At 42.2% G+C, this 21,618-nt stretch overlaps 1 protein-coding gene across 2 annotated transcripts in view; it reads right to left on the bottom strand.

Annotated features, from left to right (window-relative positions):
• The window catches only part of LOC135107351 (uncharacterized), a 79,005-nt gene that overhangs the window by 10,506 nt on the left and 46,881 nt on the right, over window positions 1-21,618 (bottom strand). For both annotated transcript variants that reach the window (XM_064017084.1, XM_064017083.1), the window contains exons 3-6: window positions 18,884-19,121; window positions 4,057-4,190; window positions 1,696-1,987; window positions 708-802 (exon numbers count right to left, since the gene is read on the bottom strand). In XM_064017084.1, the coding sequence (XP_063873154.1) occupies window positions 708-802; window positions 1,696-1,987; window positions 4,057-4,190; window positions 18,884-19,121 (759 nt within the window). The remainder of the gene's footprint in view (window positions 1-707; window positions 803-1,695; window positions 1,988-4,056; window positions 4,191-18,883; window positions 19,122-21,618) is intronic.

Here is a 21,618-nt window from a genome sequence, read left to right as displayed (position 1 = left end):
CCATCTCTCTCAATCTCCTCGCCTCATTCAACGACCCTATCATCATTCCCTTTGTTTCCCAGCAAGGTTTTTTCCTTCAGTACTTCACTGCCATCTTACTCAGCACTCTATCTGATCTTCAACGTTTCTTATGTTTCGTCTTTATCTCAACTTTCCCCGCATGCCGTAACACTCCAGATACAAGTGAATATAAATACAAAAAAGAAGAGACGAAAGGAGGATGAAAGAAAAAGAAAACAAGAAAGGGAGGAAACAGAAGAGCGAAAATTATTACTGAGACATTTCGTATTTTTTTGTAATCAATGACCGTATTTCTTCTTGCTCCACCATTAACGTTATCACGTAATGGATGAATAAGTGCATATAACCGCCCAGCATTCAGTATTGCGTGTAACTTAAGAGGAGAAATAAGAAATAAAGCGTGCGTATGTCAGAACATGCTTGTTGGGAAAACCCGACCTCATCGGACTCAGCAAATGTGAAAGTGTTAATGAATTCTGCTTGCATTTCACGTACTAACATAATAGCAAGATATCAGTAAATATGGAGTGACTTAGTATTTTCTTTTTAATTTTCTCTCTTACTCTACCCTTAGCTTTTTATTTATTTATTTATTTTTTTATCCATCAAATTCGCAAGATACAAGGCAATACATGTAAATCCATCTAAATTTTTCTCACATCCTTCCGTCTGTTCTCATGACCCACCTGTTTTTATGCATGGTAGCTCCAGCGAGGACTCCTGGCTGTTGCTGGCATGCCTCCACCACCTGCTGCGCCTTCAGGAACACGCCGCCCCCACTCTACAGGTGAGCCAAATGCAGAGCGCCAGCAGGTAAGGTGCCGTTCAGGAGACGAGGAGACAGTGGACGAGAGAGAGAGAGAGAGAGAGAGAGAGAGAGAGAGAGAGAGAGAGAGAGAGAGAGAGAGAGAGAGGAGAGAGAGGAGAGAGAGGAGAGGAGAGAGAGAAGAGGAGAGAGAGAGAGAGAGAGGAGAGAGAGAGAGAGAGAGAGAGAGAGAGAGACGGGAAATTAAAAGTCGAAAACAGATATTACGTATTGACTTTATGTTTTAGCGAGAGAAAAGTGGTTTTTGCATCTTTGTATACGTGTGTCGTTACGTTTTGTGGGTCTGGTTACTTTTCTGAATGGAGGGGTTTTGAGATAAGTTTTTGGTTTATTTAGATTAAATTCCCTGTTTTTGAAGTTTTATCTGATGTCTTTTACATTGTAGCATACATTCCTTGGTTTTCATCGCTAATCTTATCTTTTTTTTTTTTTTGATAGGGATTTAGGTTAACTTTTGAATTATTGATCTTTCACTACTTATTTTATATGTGTTTAATTTCTAAAGATATCGACTGCACATTTATCATAAAAAAAAAAAAAAAAAAAAGAGGATGGGTGATTCAGCTTATGATTTTATTCTACTTATTTTATTGAGTTTTGTTCTCTTGTTTTCTTCTTTTGTAAAAAAAAAAAAAAAAAATTAAGGTAACTTTTGACTTATTTAGCTTATGCTGATGTGCTTTTTCTCTTAAGGTAAGATCTAGAAATTTCACACACCCCAAAAAATAAATGCAAAATAAAAATAACAAAAAGTGATTCAGCTTGAGTCGTTACTCTATAACTCTATTCATCACATTAATCACGAGAAAAAGAAATGACTCCAGTTGTGTTTCTATTACCACTCTTACCTTTGGCAGCTGGACGGAGGGAACAGCGTTGAAGATTCTATGCAAGCGTTTTAGTGCCTCTCCCTCTCCTTCCTCCCCCTCTTCTCCCTCCAGCTCTCCCATTCGCTTCCTGGCCTCTGTGTCATCCTCCAGTGCTCCCAGTTCGGAGGCTTCAGTGGCAGGAGAGGGGGTGCTGAGGGGAGTAGTATTGGGGGAGGATCCGAGGGGACCTTCTGCTGCCTCCCCGTCCTCTTCCCCAAAGTCAGCGTCAGGAATAGCGTTGGGCAGGAGACCGTCGAGCACCTCCGTCAACCTGGAATGGTGAAGTAAGATTGCTTGCCATCCCGGGTGACTGCAAAACATCAATCAAACAAGGACTGCCACGTTGTAGGTCTGGTGGCTTCTCGCGGTTTCCCTTATGTTCTCGTGTTCTCGTGTTGAGAAACGACAGGTAAACTATACAAGTCAATTCAAGTGGTTTATTGATACAAAGTGCCGCAATAATGCATTAGGGTATCTTCACCACTGGAGACACGGATGTAAATAAATAAATAAATAAAAATAAAATCAAATAAATTTGAATATACTCGTATATTAGAAAAATCTATATACAAAACTAAAGTAATTCGGAATGCTTATGATGTATGAACTCGTCATGCTAAATCTTAAAGTGAAAATAGTCAGGATTTTTATAAAGTCTGCATTGGTGAAGCAACCCTAAATAAATGTATGCAATCTATGGTGACTCTTCATCGTTAAGGGTGACTGTCAAACTGCTACTTGGAAAAAAATGTCATATGAATAAATGGTACAGAAAAAGATGTCATCGGAAGTTATCCCACAAGTTTTGGGTAATAGAAAATGACAAAATCTACTTTTATTTTTTTTAAGTTTCAAATGCGTTATTTATGTTAGCTTGGCTACCATTTTTTCCTGTCACTTTTTTCCTAGAATAAATTTTCCAGTTCCTTTATATTTTGTGCCTTTTTCCCCTCCACATTCTGTCCTACCATCACACACTCGTTCATACAACTATATGGCAAATGATTATAGTAAACTATAAAATATACCACGCCAGCATGCAAAATAATTAACCTATAAACTAAAAAAAAAACAAAAAACACACACAACACACAATTACTGATAAATATAAGCCATAAAAAAAAATCTCTAGCACACAGGACACAATGACTGCAAACCACTAAAATCGACAGCTGGTAAAACATGACTGTAAACTAATGAAAAATAAATAAAACACGATAACTGAGTATTACTAGTCAATGCAAACCGCACACTCACACATGCACGTACAAATACAAAGAGCAACGCTATACACAGTAACTGCAAACTACTAAAAATCGACAACAGGTAAAATATGACGGCTGCAAACTAATAGGAGAGAGAGAGAGAGAGAGAGAGAGAGAGAGAGAGAGAGAGAGAGAGAGAGAGAGAGAGAGAGAGAGAGAGAGAGAGAGAGAAACACGGTAAGAGTATTAATCGATACGAACCGCACACTCATACACAAAAAAAAGAAAAAAAAACGAATCAATAAACAAATATAATAGGAAAAGAAAAAAAAAAAGAAGAGAAAGAAGAGGAAAATGAACACACACACAACACACAGCAGGACAAAATAAACGTAAATCACTCAAAACAACACCAATAACAATACATAATAACCAAAACTATTACAAACAAGTGGTATTTTGAGCAGCAGCATTACCAGAAACAGTATGAACAACCACTACCACCACCACCACCACTACTACTACTACTACTACTACTACTAACCAGCCATGAACAGAGCAACAGCAGCACAACCACAAGACCCAACCACCACTATTCCATCAGAAACAGCAACAAACCACCCGGAACGAGACTAATACACAACATTATTCGCTCATAAAAAGTGTTCTCGGTCATTAGGTGCTGGAAATTATCACCCAATGGAGGCAAGGGTATTTATTTGTGTGGTAGGCCCCCTTTTTTTTTTTAATTTACTGGTGAACATTATAATTCAGTTTTGGGTGATCATGCTGTAACTTTTATGGCGTGTGTGTGTGTGTGTGTGTGTGTGTGTGTGTGTGTGTGTGTGTGTGTGTGTGTGAGCAGCTATATATAAGCTATATAGGCCACACAAAAGGATAGAGTTTGGGAAAAATGGATGGGATTTAATTCAAGAGAATATTATCATGTTATTGAAAGTGTGATACGTGACACACACACACACACACACACACACACACACACACACACACACACACTCTCTCTCTCTCTCTCTCTCTCTCTCTCTCTCTCTCTCTCTCTCTCTCTCTCTCTGACAGAGCAACAACAACAACAACAACAACGACGACATCAACAACTACTACTATTACTACTCACCTGTCAGTAAAGTGGCGATGGTCCCAACCACAGGTGAGCCACAGGTGCGGCAGACCCCCCGTGGCGGCGTCCAGCTGTCGACACACATCCAGGAGACGCCCTCGCGCCCACTCCCCTCCACGCCCACACACCATCTGCGGAGTCACGGGTGTTTGAAGGGGCGTGAAGGAAGTGTGAAAGCAAACCCTGCTCTACCCTTCCTCTCTTAACCTCCTTTTTTTTGTCACAGTTCAGACTCCAAACTTTCCCCCTTCCCCTTTCCTTCCCTTTTTTGATATCCTCCCCTGTAATGGATATCAGTTTGGATGCAACTTTTCCCTTCCGTCTCTCTCTCTCTCTCTCTCTCTCTCTCTCTCTCTCTCTCTCTCTCTCTCTCTCTCTCTCTCTCTCTCTCTCATTCCCTTCTCCTCAACAGGCATTAGCTTTCGTTTTCCTTCCTCTTTTTCTTTCTCCTTCATTTATTTTTTTATGTTCCCTCTCTCCTCTACGTATCTTTCTTCTTTTCCTGTTTGTTGTTATATTTTTCTTTCCTGCTGTTCCTCTTTCTCTTTATTTTTACCTTTTCTCTCTCATTTCTTTCTCTTCTAAAGACAGTTTTCTTCTTTTTTTCCTCCTCTTGTATTTCCTCATCTATTAGACATCCATCGACTCTCTCTCTCTCTCTCTCTCTCTCTCTCTCTCTCTCTCTCTCTCTCTCTCTCTCTCTCTCTCTCTCTCTCTCTCTCTCTCTCTCTCTCTCCTTCCTTCATTCCCTTTTTTTCTCCCTCGCTCTCTCCCTTCCTTCCCTCCTCTCACACTCTCTCCCTTCCCCTCTTTCCCTTCAATGCCTTCCTTTTCCTCTATCTCCGACCTTCCCTCCCTCCCTCTCTCTCTCTCTCTCTCTCTCTCTCTCTCTCTCTCTCTCTCTCTCTCTCTCTCTCTCTCTCTCTCTCTCTCTCTCTCTCTCTCTCTCTCTCTCTCTCTCTCTCTCTCTCTCTCTCTCTCTCTCTCTCCCCATCCATCAGATCCAGCGTGTCATTAAGGCAACCATTAATCTCTGGATATGATCTGACATTCGTCGCCCTGCTCTCTCTCTCTCTCTCTCTCTCTCTCTCTCTCTCTCTCTCTCTCTCTCTCTCTCTCTCTCTCTCTCCCTCTCTCTCTTGGTAAGTATTATTTTTCTTACAATAATCTTTTCATTCTCTTCTCACAATACCCTCTTTAATTTCTTACTGTTTTCTAATCCCTCTTGTCCTCTCCTTGTTTCTTTCTCCCTCCCTCCCTTGTCCTTCCGTCATCCCTCCTCCTCCTCCTCCTCCTCCTCCTCTTCCTCCTCCTCCTCCAGGTCCTCCAGCGGCGAGACACAATGGGCCACGTTTACTTTCGGTATTGTATCGCCTTAGCCAATCACGAAACTGAAAGGGGTTGACTTTGGCTTTGGTTCAGGCCCACCACAGCTGTTTGTTGACGCTGACGAGGGAGGACCTGGCTGGAGCTGGATGAGGATAGGGGGAAGGGACTGCCTTAATAGCGCTAGGATATGAGGGAGTTGTAGAAATTGAAGGGTTACTGTGACAAGAGAAGGGACTAAGCTAAACAGTGGTAGATGATGATGAGTTTTAGAAATTGAGGGCTACTGTGACAAGAGAGGGGACTGAGGTTAATAAGACTGGGTTATGAGGGAGTTGTAGAAATTGGAGGGGGGTCTACTTTGACAAGAGAGGGAACTGAGCTTCATAGTGATAGATGGTAAGTTGACGGAGTCGGGAGCTTTTGTTACAAGTGGTGGGAATGTGATTAAAAAAATTCCTGCGTGGCGCCGTAACAACTTAGGTCATATGGCTCCAGATTAAAGAACTGCATAACAATACTATGAAAGGGGACTGAGAATAATAGTGGTAGACGATGAGGAAGTTGCCGAAATTAGGGGCTTCTGTATTTGTTAGGAAGGAATGGTAGTATGTATGGAACTGGGATATGGGAAATGAAGGTTGGTAATGATGATGGTGATAGTGATAGTGAACTGAAATGTGAGCATGATGGTTTCTTGCAGAGTTGTTTGCTATGTTATGTTCTTATGAGTAAGGATGGATGTTGGGTGAATGAAGTGAGCTGTGGTCGTAGTGGTGACCGTGATGGTGGTGGTGGTGATGGTGATGGTGAATTGAAAGGGAATGCCACGTGTTGGTCAGATGGCTTCTTGTAGCTTCCCTTGTTAGGTTTTTACGTATGTTCTTGTGAGAGATGGAGGTGATGAAGGGAATGGAAGTTAGTCGGGTGAATGTAGTGAGTGGTGGTGGCGGTGGTGGTGGGGGTGGTGGCGGTGGTGGTGGTAGTGACGGTACAAAGGAAGAGAAGAGAAGAACAAACACTAACAAACCAATTGACCATTACTGCTAAGTGATAATGATTGTGTATGGTGACGGTGGTGGTGTATAGTGGTGGTGGTAATGGTGATTCATGGTGACAGTAATGGTATGTAGTGGTGATGGCAATAGAATGGAGGGTAAAGTTCTGGTATAAAGTGAACAATATATTTTGCTGTATACACCAGTTATAACAGTATTATAAAAAAAAAAAATGTCAGTAGCATGAAAATATGACTATATTTTCATTATGCAGGCACACACACACACACACACACACACACACACACACACACACACACACACACACACACACACACACACACACACACACATAAAAGCCCTGAGCAAGTATTGACTGGGACGTTCGACTAATGAAATTCAAACTTTTACTAACACGGAGGCATTATACAAGTATTGACTCTGAACTCCGACTAATTAAACACACACACACACACACACACACACACACACACACACACACACACACACACACACACACACACACACACACACACACACAAACACATACACTCACACACACACACACACACACACACACACACACACACACACACACACACACACACACACACACACACACACACACACACACCTCTCCTCACGCCAGCACAGTCTGCAGGGAAGGGAGTCGATGCCCGCTCCTGCGCTTCTTGACGTGAGTTCTTCCGCCGCAAAAACGGGACAGATCCTGGCCTCTGCGAGCGGGAGTGTAACTGAATCATTGAGCAGTGCACACGTGGCACGTGCCCTCCTTGCCGACTGCGAAAATGCCGGGCCATCAGCATGCGTCTTCGTGTTCCAGCCCAGCTCGTCTTCTGGCGGCACAGAGGCCCATCGCGCCACCCGCCAGGCCAACCACTACGCTTCGTCTGCAACTCTGTGAACGATAGGGAACAGACCCTGGCCTGTGCAGAGTGCCAACACCTAGCTCACCTGCATAGGCCTCACACACACTCAAGCGAACGCCATCCCATTTGGCACTGTGCAGATTGCTCGCGTCCCACTTTCCTGGCCAGTCCCGTAGGCAACCCCCTCCTCCTACCAAGACGCTACTCCCTTCGACCTTCCAGCGTCTCTGGCTGATCTCAAGCGATGCACACGTGTGCCGAAGCACATCCCTCGTCGAAAACATCAGGTCGTCTCCGGACAAACCAACCTCATCTTCAGTGCCACCGAACAAAACTCTGCGACCGCCTGGTGGAGGCTGCTCTCCGCTGTTTTCACCAACCAAGGCAACACGGCTCACAACTCTTCCTCTACTTCCACCAACACCAAACGCTCATGCTCAGAAGAGAACAAGCGCTCGGACGCCCGCAACGACGCCCTTGCCACTCATATCACTTTGAAATGCGCTGACAGAGACATCAAAGGCATCCTTCATCTCTTAACCACTTCTGACACCTTCGCCCAACCTGACACAGAGGCAGTTCTCAATTTCAGCCTTTTCTCAGAGACCAAAACAACTCCCCGCTCGAGTTCTCCAAAGCCGAAGTGCTCGCCGCCATTCAATCCATACCAAGCGGGTCGTTGGCCGGCATGGACGGCATCATACTTCTCCACCTGCAGCAACTCATCACCAAGCAAACTGCAGAAGCCGGCCTGCGGCTGCTCTCGGCTTTAACCACCTTATGACGCTGCACTGCCGCAGGCCACCTATCCGACTCTGCCAGAAACGCCTTCTTTCGCGCCAGTCTCATCGCCATCAAAAAGAAGCAGAGTGAGCTCCGACTAATCGCTATAGGAAGTTCCTATCGCCGTCTCACTGGAAGACTCGTCGCCAGACACTTGAGCACATCTCTCATAGGCCAACTAATGCCCACCCAGCTTAGCGTGGGTGCTCCCCTCGGCTACGAGTCGGCCGTTCACGCTGTGCGCAAGTACACACGCACCAACCGAGGCAGTGATGAACTGCTCGTCACAGTGAACCTCTCCAACGTCTTCAATTCTGTCACATGAAAAGCTGTCCTCTCCCAGGTCAGTCAAAGATGTCCTTCAGCACTCCCATTAGTCCGTCAAGCATACACTCAGGCCACTCCGCTCTTCATCGCCGACAGTGTCATCTGGTCCTGCATGGGTGTCCACCAGGGTGACGCTCTCGGACCCCTCCTTTTCGCTCTAGCCATTGACGCCATCATACAGAATCTACGTTCCTCACTCAACGTCTGGTACCTAGACGACGGTAAGCTCGGGCCAACCGACTCCGTTGCTGCCGAGATCTCCACCTTACTCCCAGCTCTACAGCACATCGGCCTCAAAGTGAACTGCCAGAAATGCGAATTTACCAAACTCTACAACACCTCAACCGCCAACACAAGCATCCCAGTGCTACCTAATGCTCGCTATGCGCCCCTCTATTCTCTCTCCTTCCTTGGCGCCCTCATTTAAGCAGAGCGCTTCCCTGAAACTCTCGAAGATGCCATACAATCCAGCTTGAAGATGACTGAACGAGTAGACGGCATTGGAAGCTACCTTGCCTTCTTCTTCCTCTCCCGCTTCTCCATCATCCCTCTCTGCACCCACCTCATACCCACGGCCCCCACTTTTCTGGCATTCTAAGACCTCCGCCACATAGAGAACAACTTACACACGGCCATCTCCAGGATTTGCAACATCGATCTCCCGGAAAAAAGCTGGTTTCAAGCAACCCTGCCCACTCGTATGGGTGGCATCGGTATGAGGTGTATGGAGGACGTTGCACTACCCGCCTTCATCTCCTCCATGAGTGCCACGCAGGAGTTGGTGAGTCAGAGAGCCTGTCGCTCTCACAACGACGGATCAGCGCTCCTTGCTTCAGCCCTCACCACCTTCACCGATCTCATTTGCCCACAAGACGTCCAGAATTTCTCCGCAGAGTCGCCACTGCAACAACGCTAGCTGGACGAAGCCGCCTCTCCCAAACGCCTGGACACTCTCCTCGAGGGAAGTAATCAGCTGCAACGCGCCTGCCTGCTCGCTGCTGCCGAACCACACAGCAGGGCATGGCTTGATGCCCTCTCAGTAGAGAAACTCGGCCTTCACTTCCCAAACGAAGACATGCGGGTCGGTGTCGCCTTAAGGCTGGGCATACCTGTGTGCCTACCACACAGGTGCAAATGTAGCGCCATTGCTGACCACCATTGCTGGCCACCACCAGCTGTCATGCCACCAAGACCTAGGCTGCCTCCCAAGACACGCCACCACCAACGACATCATAAGGCACACCCTCGCAGCACCAGGAGTGCCCGCACTCTTTGAGACACGAATCATCGACCGCAGCGAAGGCCGACGGCCCGACGGCATCACCACACCTTTTAGTAGCGGAAGGTCATTAGTTTGGGACGCCACTTGCACCAACACCTTGAACTCCTCTCATGTCACCGACTACGCCGTAACCCCCGGAGCCGCCGTCCGTGTCGCAGGGGAATGCAAACAAACGCGCTACGCTTCACTAGCCCAGCGTTACCGCTTCGAACCCCTCGCAATGGAGACAACTGGCGTGCTGGGATCCGCGATCTCCTCGCTACTGACAGAGTTAGGACATCGGATCACAGCACAGTCAGGAGAGAAGCGGGAGACTTGTTGGCTCAGCAACTAGTCAGCCTCGCCATCGTACGCGGTAACGCTGCCGCCATCACCGTGCCGACGGCAGGCCCGTGAAATTTTTTATTGATTTTTCTCAATTTAATTAATTATTATTTATTTATTTATTTATTTTTTTTTTACATAACAAGACACAAACACACGCCCACTCACAACTCCAGATCCTTACCACATAGGTTGGTTGCACGTCACGGCAGACTGCGGCAAGGCGGGGACAACTCCCTTCACACCCAGTGATGCCCATATAAAATAATGGATAAATAAATAAAGACAGGTGGAGACGTGTCGAACACACACACACACACACACACACACACACACACACACACACACACACACACACAGTCTATGAAATCATTAAACGTGGATCATCAATTTAAGTTACAATTTATGCACGAGTGTTAATAACAGAGATAAAGATCACATAAACAGATTTAATACAAAGGGTATTTAATCTCCCCCCGTGTGTTTTTATGGCGCAATAATAGCAAAGCGATACCGTAGTACACCAAATGAAATCCATCTCTTATGACCAATTATATCAGCACAGTAAAATTAAAAAAGGGGAAAGTTAATCATGTTAAATAAATGAAGGAGATAAAGATGATATGTGACTACATCAGGAAAATAAATAAATGAATGAGCAAAATAAAACATAATAGAATAAAAGTAAATAAAAAGTAAAATTTACAAAATAATCATAAACGCTAAAATAATATGATAATGAGATAAACTATTTGAAAAACAGAGAATTCAAATAATAAATATTAGGTGATTAAAAATATTGCTACTGTCTTCGATTAACTGGCATTAAGAGTATACTAAGTAAATGAAAGCAGCAGATGATTCAAGCACCAAAATTGTCAGAATAAAAATTACATGGTAATTAAAACATGCTTGAAAAAAAAAAAAGAGAAACTTCCTGAAAGCGAATTAAAACTCACGGCAGAGAACATCAAATAAACTATAAAAAAAGAACAAATAAAAGAAAAAATCAACAAGCAACAAGAAGAAAATTTAAAAACACTGGAATTCAAGCGATAACATATATACTCGAAAACCCTTCCTTGAAGCTCCTGAAAACCCTTACGTTAAAAGGACATGAAATAAATGTAAAACAATGACCGTAACAAATTCGTGAATAAACAAACCGCTAACTTTTTTTTTTTCTTTTTTTTTAAGAATTCAAGCGATAACGTAAAGTATACTTAAAAAAATGTCTCCCTTAAGATGGATTCAAACTCTTAAGGCGAAAGAATATCAAATAAACTATATAAAAAGGCGAATAAATACAAAATAAAGAAGCACTTAAAAAAACAAAAAAACAAAAAAACAAAAAAAAAAAATTCAACTGATAGCATATGTACTTCAAACTTTTCCTTAAGATGCCTGAAAACTCTCATGATAAAGGACATTACTAAACTTTAAAAAAAAAAAAAGAAATCAAACTAATATAAAAAGTAAATAAATACAAAAAAATAAACACCGTAATTCAAACGATAACTTCAAAATTCATCCTTAAAGGTCCCTTAAGACCCTCGCGACAAAGGATATTATACGGTAACACGACGGTAATGGGAGAGGTGCGAGCCGCCACACTTCCCCGGGGCTGTCTGAACCGAGCAAACTTTGAGCAGAGGAGAAAAGTTGGAGGGGAACACGGATGAGAGGCTTAGCATGGACTGTGGCGTCAGTGAGGGGATAATTTCACCAGAGCAAAGCTGAATCCTATTAGAACCTCATGATTATACAGAGGCGAAGGCTGGGGGAATATACAAAAAGTGACGAGGTAGGTAATGCTGGGATTTACGTTAAGAAGGTGCAGTGAGATGTACTGAAAGGTGATGAAGGGTATGGCATCACAAAGGGGAAAAAGAAAGGTATGGTTGAAAACAGAGGCGAAATAAAGAAGTGAACGTAAAAAAAAAGAGGAAGAGATGAAAACAAATCCATGATAAGTCTGAAATACAAACACTAACTTGAAATAAATGAAACAGGATATATGAAGAGGTGAAAAAATGAAAGTAAAATATGCGACAGGTATGACTGAAAACCGAAGAGAAAATAAAGTTTAAAATAATATATATATATATATATATATATATATATATATATATATATATATATATATATATATATATATATATATATATATATATATATATATATATATATATATATATATATATATATATATATATATATATATATATATATATATATATATATACTCAGTAAAATTGCCTTGAAAAGTTTTAATATGACATATGAAGATGAAAAGAGAGACAATACATGTCAGGTTAAAAAAAGATAAAGTTAAAAATAGATGCAAAATAAATCAGGAATACAACTAGGGATGAATAAAGGATGAAATATGGCAGTTCAAGTAAAGAAGAAATTTATATAAATAAAATTATAACAGGATATATGACGAGGTGGAGAGAGGCAATACATGTCAGGTAAAAAAAAAAAGAGGCAGGATTAAAAATAGATGCGGAATAAATCATAAATAAAACCAGGGATGAATTAAAAAAATGAAATGTAGCAGTTCAAGTACAAATCAGAAATTATGTGCAGGATGGAACTGTGTGAATACTGGACAGTTACTCCAAAAAGTCCTCCTTTGTCTCAGCTGGTGTTGGGCAAGTGGGGAATTGCAAGCTTTTTAATCCTGTGACTGCTACTGACACTTATTACTCTATGTGGGTAACCCCATGAAATCTAAGAGAGGAATTTAAGAGAGATTTTGAAGAGAGGAGTTTTAATGCATCTCCAAACACTGTGCAGCGAAATTACTTTACATGAGAAGCCTAGGGCGAATTCAGAGGTTGAAAATATAACTGCTATAGAGAGGAAGGGTTTTGTACTACTTGATCATTCCTTCCTTTTGTTGTCAGTGATATTTTTCCAAAGTATGTACATTCTAAACTTGCACTTCACGGTTTTATGACTTTAAGGAATAGTCATGACAGTTGCAGATTTAATTTTTTTTTGTAAAAGCAATCAGGAAAGTGGGTAACGATCATGACAGGGTGTGAAGGAGAAGGAGGCAGTAGGCACCTACCGAAACGATAATTATTCCCAGTGAGCTCTAAAGCACTGGATCATGGGGGTGCTGTGAAACTATCATTAAACCCAGCTGTGACCTCACTGAACGTTTCGTTTTGTGTTTCACAACACAGGGAGCAGTCACAGCCTGCCCTCTAAAGACAACTCTCTTCCTTCACACAAAACTACAAGTACCTAATTACACACACACACACACACACACACACACACACACACACACACACACACACACCATTCACTCAGAATTCAAAATGATCATGGCGACTCCTACACCAGCCTGGGGAGGGGACCACAAATGTCCCCATGTCGGACTGCTCTTCTGGTATCGACCCTACGTGTCTTGACAAACCCCTCAACTTTTTTTTCATTAACTTCTGCAACATTCGCAATTTTAGATCTAATTTTCAATCTGTAGAACACCACCTCTCCTCTACTAAACCTCATCTTCTTTTCCTTACTGAAACACAATTGTCTGAAGCAACTGACAGTAGCCCCTTTTCTGTTCCCTCCTACTTTCTCTATCCTCATTTTCAATCCAAAGGTGGATGTTGCGTCTATGTGCGCAACGACTTAACCTCTCGTGCTCACGCTCTTAAATCTTCTGAGTTTTCCACCATCTGGCTACGACTACATAGTCACTCTCAAACTAAATATATCTGTGCTGTATACCTCTTACCTAAGTCCTCCGACTATTAGAAATTCTTTGACTATTTAACTTCCAAGTGGAGCACATTCTGATTCCATTCTCTTTTGCAGAAATCTCCATTCTTGGAGACTTCAATGTTCATCACTAGATCTGGCTTTCCTCTCCCTTCACTGACCATCCTGGTGAACTAGCCTTTAACTTTGCTGTCCTCCACGACCTAGAACAACCGTCACACCCTTTGTCTTCAGGACGCCAGCCCTGGCCGTGACCAGCAACCACCCCTACATCAGCCCAGTCGGTGTCCGCCTTTCCTCGGTGGCGGACATGGAGAGTCCTTGTCCGCCTGGCTTCGGTGGCGGGCATGCAACACGCTGGTGTCTAACATTATTTATACTGTACAGTTTATTTTATCAGTATAACGCAGCAGCATTACCACCTTGTTTCTTTGGTCACCTATACACAAGCAAGTAATAGAAGCTCATATATATATATATATATATATATATATATATATATATATATATATATATATATATATATATATATATATATATATATATATATATATATATATATATATATATATATATATATTAACTAGTACAAGATCTCCATTCTTGAAGATTTCAGTGTTCACCACCAGCTTTGGCTTTCCTCTCCCTTCACCATCCTGGTGAATTAGCCTTTTAACTTTACTACCCTCCACGACCTAGAGCAACTGGTGCAACACCCTACTCGTACTCCTGACCGTCTTTGTGATACGGTCAACATTCTTGACCTTTTCCTTATCTCTAATCCTTCTGCTTACGCTGTTACCCTATCTTCTCTGTTGGGCTCCTCCGATTACAGTCTCATATCTGTATCTTGTCTTATCGCTCCAATTCCTCCTCAGTATCCCCCAAAGCAGAGGGGCCTCTGGCGTTTTGCCTTTGTTAGTTGGAGGGACCTGAGGAGGTATTTTGCTGATTTTCCTTGGGATGACTACTGCTTCCATGTCAGAGACTTGTCTCTGTGTGCCGGACACATAACAATATAGTGTCTGGCATGGAGGCATACATTCCTCACTTTTTTCTCGACCTAAACCTTCCAAATCTTGGTTTAACACAGCCTGTTCTCGTGCTATATATGATAGAGAGGTGGCTGACAAAAGGTACTTGGGTTTTCCATCACCAGAATCTCATGCGCTTTATATTTCTGCCCGGAATCATGCCAAGTCTGTTCTCCAACCAGCCAAAAACTCCTTCATTAGTAGAAAGTGTCAAAATCTTTCAAGATCTAACCCCCCACGTGATTCTGGCACCTAGCCAAAAACATATCCAATAACTTTGCTTCTTCTTTCCCTCCTTTATTTCAACCAGATGGCACCACTGCTATCATATCTATCTCTAAAACTGAACTCCTATTAAAATTCTTCGCAATGATGTTTTCCATGTCCTCGCTGGCTTAAACCCTCGGAAGACTTATGAACCTGATGAAGTCCCTGCTGTTGTTCTCCGAAACAGCGCCTCCGTGCTTACACCTTGCCTAGTCAAACTCTTTCAACTCTGTCTGTCAGCATCTACCTTTCCTTCTTGCTGGAAGTTTGCCTACATTCAGCCTGTTCCTAAAAACGGTGATCGTTCTAATCCCTCAAACTACTGTCCTATTGCTTGAAATTTCCTGCCTATCTAAAGTTTTTGAATCTATACTCAACAGGAAGATTCTTAAACATTTATCACTTCACAACCTTCTGTATGGTCGCCAGTATGGGTTATGTCAAAGCCGCTCTACTGGTGATCTGGCTTTTCTTCCTGAGTCTTGGTCATCCTCTTTTAATGATTTTAGTGAAACATTTGCTGTTGCCTTAGACATATCAAAAAGTTTTGATAGTGTCACAAAGCTTTGATTTCCATACTACCCTCCTACGGCTTCTATTCTTCTCCCTGTAACTTCATCTCAAGTTTCCTTTCTGACCATTCTATTGCTGCTGTGGTACGGTCACTGTTCTCCTAAATCTATTAACAGTGGTGTTCCTCAGAGTTCTGTCCTATCACCCACTCTCTTCCTAATACACTATGTAACAAAATTTCACTTTTGTCTTGTCCTTGGCTCCAAACCATAATTTTATAGTTATTTCCATCGAAACAAATTAGAAAAAGTTAATTTGATCCTAAAACTTTGCTTTTGTGGTTAGAACAATGAATTTACATTTTTGCCTTATTTCAATATAGTATGGGTTACTGTTGTTTTTCATGTCAGGTAAAGATTTTTTCAAAATCCCAATTGCTTATCTAATTGCTTTTAAAATGTTGCAAATAAGTTAGAACAATGAGAGAAAGAATATAAAGTGTTCTAAAGATTTTAAATTTTAATAAGATCATTCTTGAATTGACCAAATCTAGCAAGAAATTTCTCATATTTAAAAGAATTTCCTTACATTTCAGAAATCTTCTCAAATCTTCCAGAATGTTTTACCAGACACTTTTAGACGTTTCTAGAACATTTTAGAACATTCTATTCAATGTAAACATTCCCAGAATACTCCAGAATTTTCTAGAATGCAGTAGAAATATGTAGAAGTATCAAAAATTTTCTAGACTCTACAAGAATTTTCTAGAATGATTCAGAATATTCTAAAGTAGGTTCAAGAATATTCTAGAAAGACTGAGAACATTCTGGAACACATTTTAGAAAGACTAAGAATATTCTAGAGTACTGCTTGACAATATAAAAGCTTGCAGACCACCAATCAGTTTTGCTTTGGCTGACTGAGAAGACACATCACAAGAGATGAAATGGCATCAAGAGGCTGCAATCATTCTCCAGATACATTCTGTTACATATGTGGTCAGTTCATCAAGACAAGAGCAAAGAAGTTCTCTGTGACACCATCTGGAAAAATGGTGAAATTTAGCTATTTGGAGCAAAAAATCATTCTATAAGCCACAAAAGCAAAGTTTGACAGGAATAATAGACATTTTCCATTGTTTTGCAATAAAAAGAATTGGAAAATAACACTTGCTTGTCAAAGACAAAAATCATGTTTCATAGTGCTTTTCATTAATGATCTTCTAAACCAAACTTTTTGTCCTATCTACTTCTACGCTGATGATACCACCCTGCACTTTTTCACGTCTTTTCGTCTTTTCGTAGACATCCAAATCTTCAGAAAGTAAACAGTTCACTCAGGGAAGCCACAGAAGGCCTGATTTCTGATCTCTCTAAAATTTCTGATTGGGACAGAGCAAACTTGGTATTGTTCAGTGTCTCAAAAACTCAATTCTTCCATCTAACAACTCGACACAACCTTCCAGACAATTATCCTCTCTTCTTCAATGACACTCAACTGTCCCCCTCTTCTACACTGAACATCCTCGGTCTGTCCTTTACGTATAATCTAAACTGGAAACTTCTGATCTCATCTCTAGCTAAAACAGCTTCTATGAAGTTAGGTGTTCTGAGACGTCTCCGCCAGTTTTTCTCACGCTTCCAGCTGCTAACTCTGTACAGGGGCCTTATTCGTCCATGTACGAGTATGGAGTACGCTTCACATATCTGGGGAGGGGGGCGAGGAGGTACCACCCATACCGCTCTTCTAGACAGGGTGGAATCAAAAGCTTTTCTTCTCATCAACTCCTCTCCTCTAACTGACTGTCTTCAGCCTCTTTCTCATCGCCGCAGTGTTGCATCTTTTTGATATCTTCTACCGCTATTTTCATGCTAACTGCTTTTCTTATCTTGCTAACTGCCTTCCCTCATCCCGCGACCTCGCTCCACAAGACTCTTCTTTCTCTCACCCCTATTCTGTCCACCTCTCTAATGCATGAGTTAACCAGTATTCTCAACCATTCATCCCTTTCTGTGGTACTCTGGAATTCCCTGCCTGCTTCTGTATTTCCACTTCCTATGACTTGAATTCCTTCAAGAGGGAGGTTTCAAGACATTTATCCTTCAATTTTTGACTAGCGCTTTGGACCCTTTACTGGGACTCGCATCTCATTGGCCCTTTTTTTTTTATTGTATTTTTGTTGGACTTGGCCAGTGTCCCTCCTACATATAAAAAGAAAAAAAAAAATGTCGGCGAAATGGTAACATTGCCGCTTATTCATGTTATAAGAAATTTTCGAAAAATGAGAAAATATTTAAAGTCGTAGTTTGAAGTAGAGGCTAAATAATAACGTTACTGGTTATTTAAGTTATAGGAAATTTCAAGATATGAGAAAATGAAAAAAAATCTAGTTTGAAGTAAATGAGAGATACTAATGTTGCTGCTTATTCAAGTTACAGAAAATTTCAAGAAGTGAGAAAAGAAAAAAGAATAAAGTTATAGTATAAAGTTAAGGTGAAGTAATAACGTTGCCGCTTATTCAAATTATCGGACATTTCGAAGAATGGGGGAAAAAAAAAAATTCTAGTTTGAACTAAAGATAGCAGGAAAATACACGTTAATGGTTTGTGATTAAACGTAAACGAACAGCAATAAACTTTTATCAAAACTCGAAATGAAAACTTCAAAACTCCCACGCCCGGAGCACAATAAAGAAAACAAAAGAAAATACGTCAATTCTAACCTACATGAATTATCTGAAAAAGAAAGAAAAGCATAACAACATTATAGAAAAAAAACAATGAAAAAAAACAACAACCAGGCGTCAATTATCATCAGACTTCACTGATACCAAGGTTACGTGAAAGAAGTAAAGAAAAAGATAAAAAAAATAAAAAACCTTGTTAATTATAACAGGACAGGAATCTTTTTTGGTGGATAATGAAAGAGTCTGACAGAAGATGAGAACAGAGCAGGGAGGGGGTGAATCGCACATTCTAGCGGGAAGGGGAATGGAGAGGGAGAGGGGAATGGGAGGATCAGGGCGAGGGCACAGGGAGGGGAGGAAAGGGGAGCGGGGTGGGGGAAGTGAGTCTCTATGGAGGATGAGGGCTTTTATGACCCGCTCCCCTGTGGTCTCCGTGGCTGTTTTATGCTTGGCTATAAAAACCGGAAAAAAATCCGTTTTGATAGGTATTGTGTGTAGTGCATCAGGTGGGGCAGCGAGGAATGAGGAGGCCAGCTCAGCACATCACAACCTATAGATCCCAAGGGTGGTGGGGATGGAAGGTGGGACAAATGGGGGGGAAGGGGGGGCAGCGAGCAGGATGTGAGGCGGCGGGCGTGGGCGAGACTCACCAACACAAAGCGGCCGTAGTCCTTGAAGGCGACATGGGCGTGGCGAGTGCGGACGACCGTGGGCGTGTCGAAGGCCTGGCGGCAGAAGTGCACCACGCCCGCCAGCTGCCCGGCCAGGGAAGTGCGGGCGGTGGTGGGCGTGTGGCGGGGGCGGAAGTACAGCACTGCGTGGGCGGGGTCATCCTCCTCCCGCGTGCAGAGGCCCGTGTCGTACACCACCACCGACGGCACGCATCGCCTGGAACACGAGAGAACATGTTAGGTTCGCGAGAGGCAGAGATACAGACAGGTAAGGGGCACGAGAGGCAGAGGGATAGATGGACAGAGTTTCGGGGCGCTAGAGCCAGAGGCAGAGGGGCAGGCATGGTAGGTCATGAGTCGCTAGAGTTGTAAGAAAGGAAATCAGGAGGGAGGAAACAAAAGATCAGAATATCATGCAGGTCACAAAATGTAGCTAGGACGTGTATGGTTTGCAGGAATTCAATAAATTCAATCAAGAATAGTGAAATTATCGTTAATTAACAGCTAGAAAAAAAAAAAACATTAAAATAAACTGCACACACATACGAATATTAACTAGCTGGCTATGCTCCGTCAATACTGAATCCAATAAAAGTACAATATGCGATCTCAATAGTGCTAAGCAGAGGAAAATATACCATTAATGCTCACAGTGCCGAATTTACACACACACGCACGCACACACACACACACACACACACACACACACACACACACACACACATACGAGTACAGTAGTTCAGCACAACACTTGACGTCCGGCTAAACTAATAACTCTGCACCTGCGAGGTCAGCAATGTGGTCTTTAATCAGCAACACACACTCGCCAGTTAAACATATGCAGGCGAGAGAGTTGAGCCTCCCACACACCTCATAAATTGCCTTCTCCACCGCAGTGTTCACGTGACTACTAAACCACACAACACTGCACTAAACTGTAAACTACACTGCACATATGAGCCCAACGTTGCATCACGAGCAGCAGCGCCGCCCACCATCACAACGCCGCTAAAACTGCAGTGCCGTTGGAAAAAAATAAAAAATAAATAAAAGAGGAAAAAGGTTGCCACATTTCATAACAACAACCGTCTAGACATGACACTGGTCACTTCTCGCCACACCATCACCACCACAACCGTTTGCTCACCAGCATTATGTATATACCATCACCATCACCAATATGAATCTTCCTCATGACCCGCTCCTACACTCCGCAAGTAACAAACGATACATACATTTCAACATACATCACACAAACATACCATTCCCCCCAAAACATTACTACCGTCACTATACTGCTACCATAACCACACATCTCTCATACACCACGTTCTAAATAACACTGCCACAGCCACAACGGTCCCATAGACAACACTACCACTATATTTTCACACCATCACCACCACCACTACCACCACAACAGTGCTATTCAGGCAACATACTACCAACGCATCACCACCCTAAAAAATTCCCTAACCAACCAGTAATACCAACACCTTACAGCCATAGCCTATATCCTCTACCACACCCTATCCTTCCCCTCCAATCACCACTACCACCACCACCACCACGGCCCCGCAGCTCTCACTTATGACGTGTTCGGGCTGGCCGTGCAAAGGCTTAATAACACAGTCCATTACCAGCAGGGTCGGACGCCGCTAACATTAACACCCAACACCACGGCTTGTTCACCCCACTCTAATAACACCGACAATATAACATAACACCAATGACCCGACCAGGCCAGACCCTCCCGCCACCGCTAACCCAATGACAAAAAAAAAAAAAAAAGAGAGAGAGAGAGAGAGAGAGAGAGAGAGAGAGAGAGAGAGAGAGAGAGAGAGAGAGAGAGAGAGAGAGAGAGAGAGAGAGAGAGAGAGAGAGAGAGAGAGAGAGAGAATAAAAAAAAAGTGTAGTAATAACATATGAAGCACGAGGTTTGTGGGAGAGGAGTAGAGTGCCTAGAGTGTCATTTCGATTCGATTTACAGAGATGCTGTGTCAGTGTGGTTGCGAGTGTGGTCGGCTAGGTGAAACCAGTCACTATTTCCGCCTCTCTTCCTACTGCTTCCTGCCTCCTGCTCTTGTCCCGCCAATACAGCAGGCACGGGATTGGCAATGATAAAAACGAATGGATCTGTTTGATTATATAATAAGTGATATATTGATAAATGAAAAAAAAGGTGGATTTGGTAGTATTATCTGTAAAAGTGATGCGAAATCTACGAATGAAAATTAATAAGGATATATATATATATATATATATATATATATATATATATATATATATATATATATATATATATATATATATATATATATATATATATATATATATATATATATATATATATATATATATATATATATATTAAAGATTTATTTTTCATGTGTGAGAAGTTTAATGGCGTCTCTTGGTTCTCTCTGTAATGGCTTTCTATTTGTATTCTGTATCTTTTTTTTCTCTCTGTTTTGTTTGTTTGAGTTAACTGAAAAGAGAAGAGGAAAAAAGGATGCCTACGTCTTGGGATGAAGAAAAAAAAAAGAAGGGTAAAAAGAATGACGACCATTCCTTTGTCTCACAAATGGGCTTTTCTCATCTTTTTACTTCTCTCTCTCTCTCTCTCTCTCTCTCTCTCTCTCTCTCTCTCTCTCTCTCTCTCTCTCTCTGTCTGTGTGTGTGTGTGTGTGTGTGTGTGTGTGTGTGTGTGTGTG

The sequence above is a fragment of the Scylla paramamosain genome, chromosome 15 (assembly GCF_035594125.1).
Source record: "Scylla paramamosain isolate STU-SP2022 chromosome 15, ASM3559412v1, whole genome shotgun sequence".
Taxonomy (NCBI): domain Eukaryota; kingdom Metazoa; phylum Arthropoda; class Malacostraca; order Decapoda; family Portunidae; genus Scylla; species Scylla paramamosain.
Note: the sequence above shows the minus strand (reverse complement) of the source record. Positions and strands in the feature narration are given on the sequence as shown.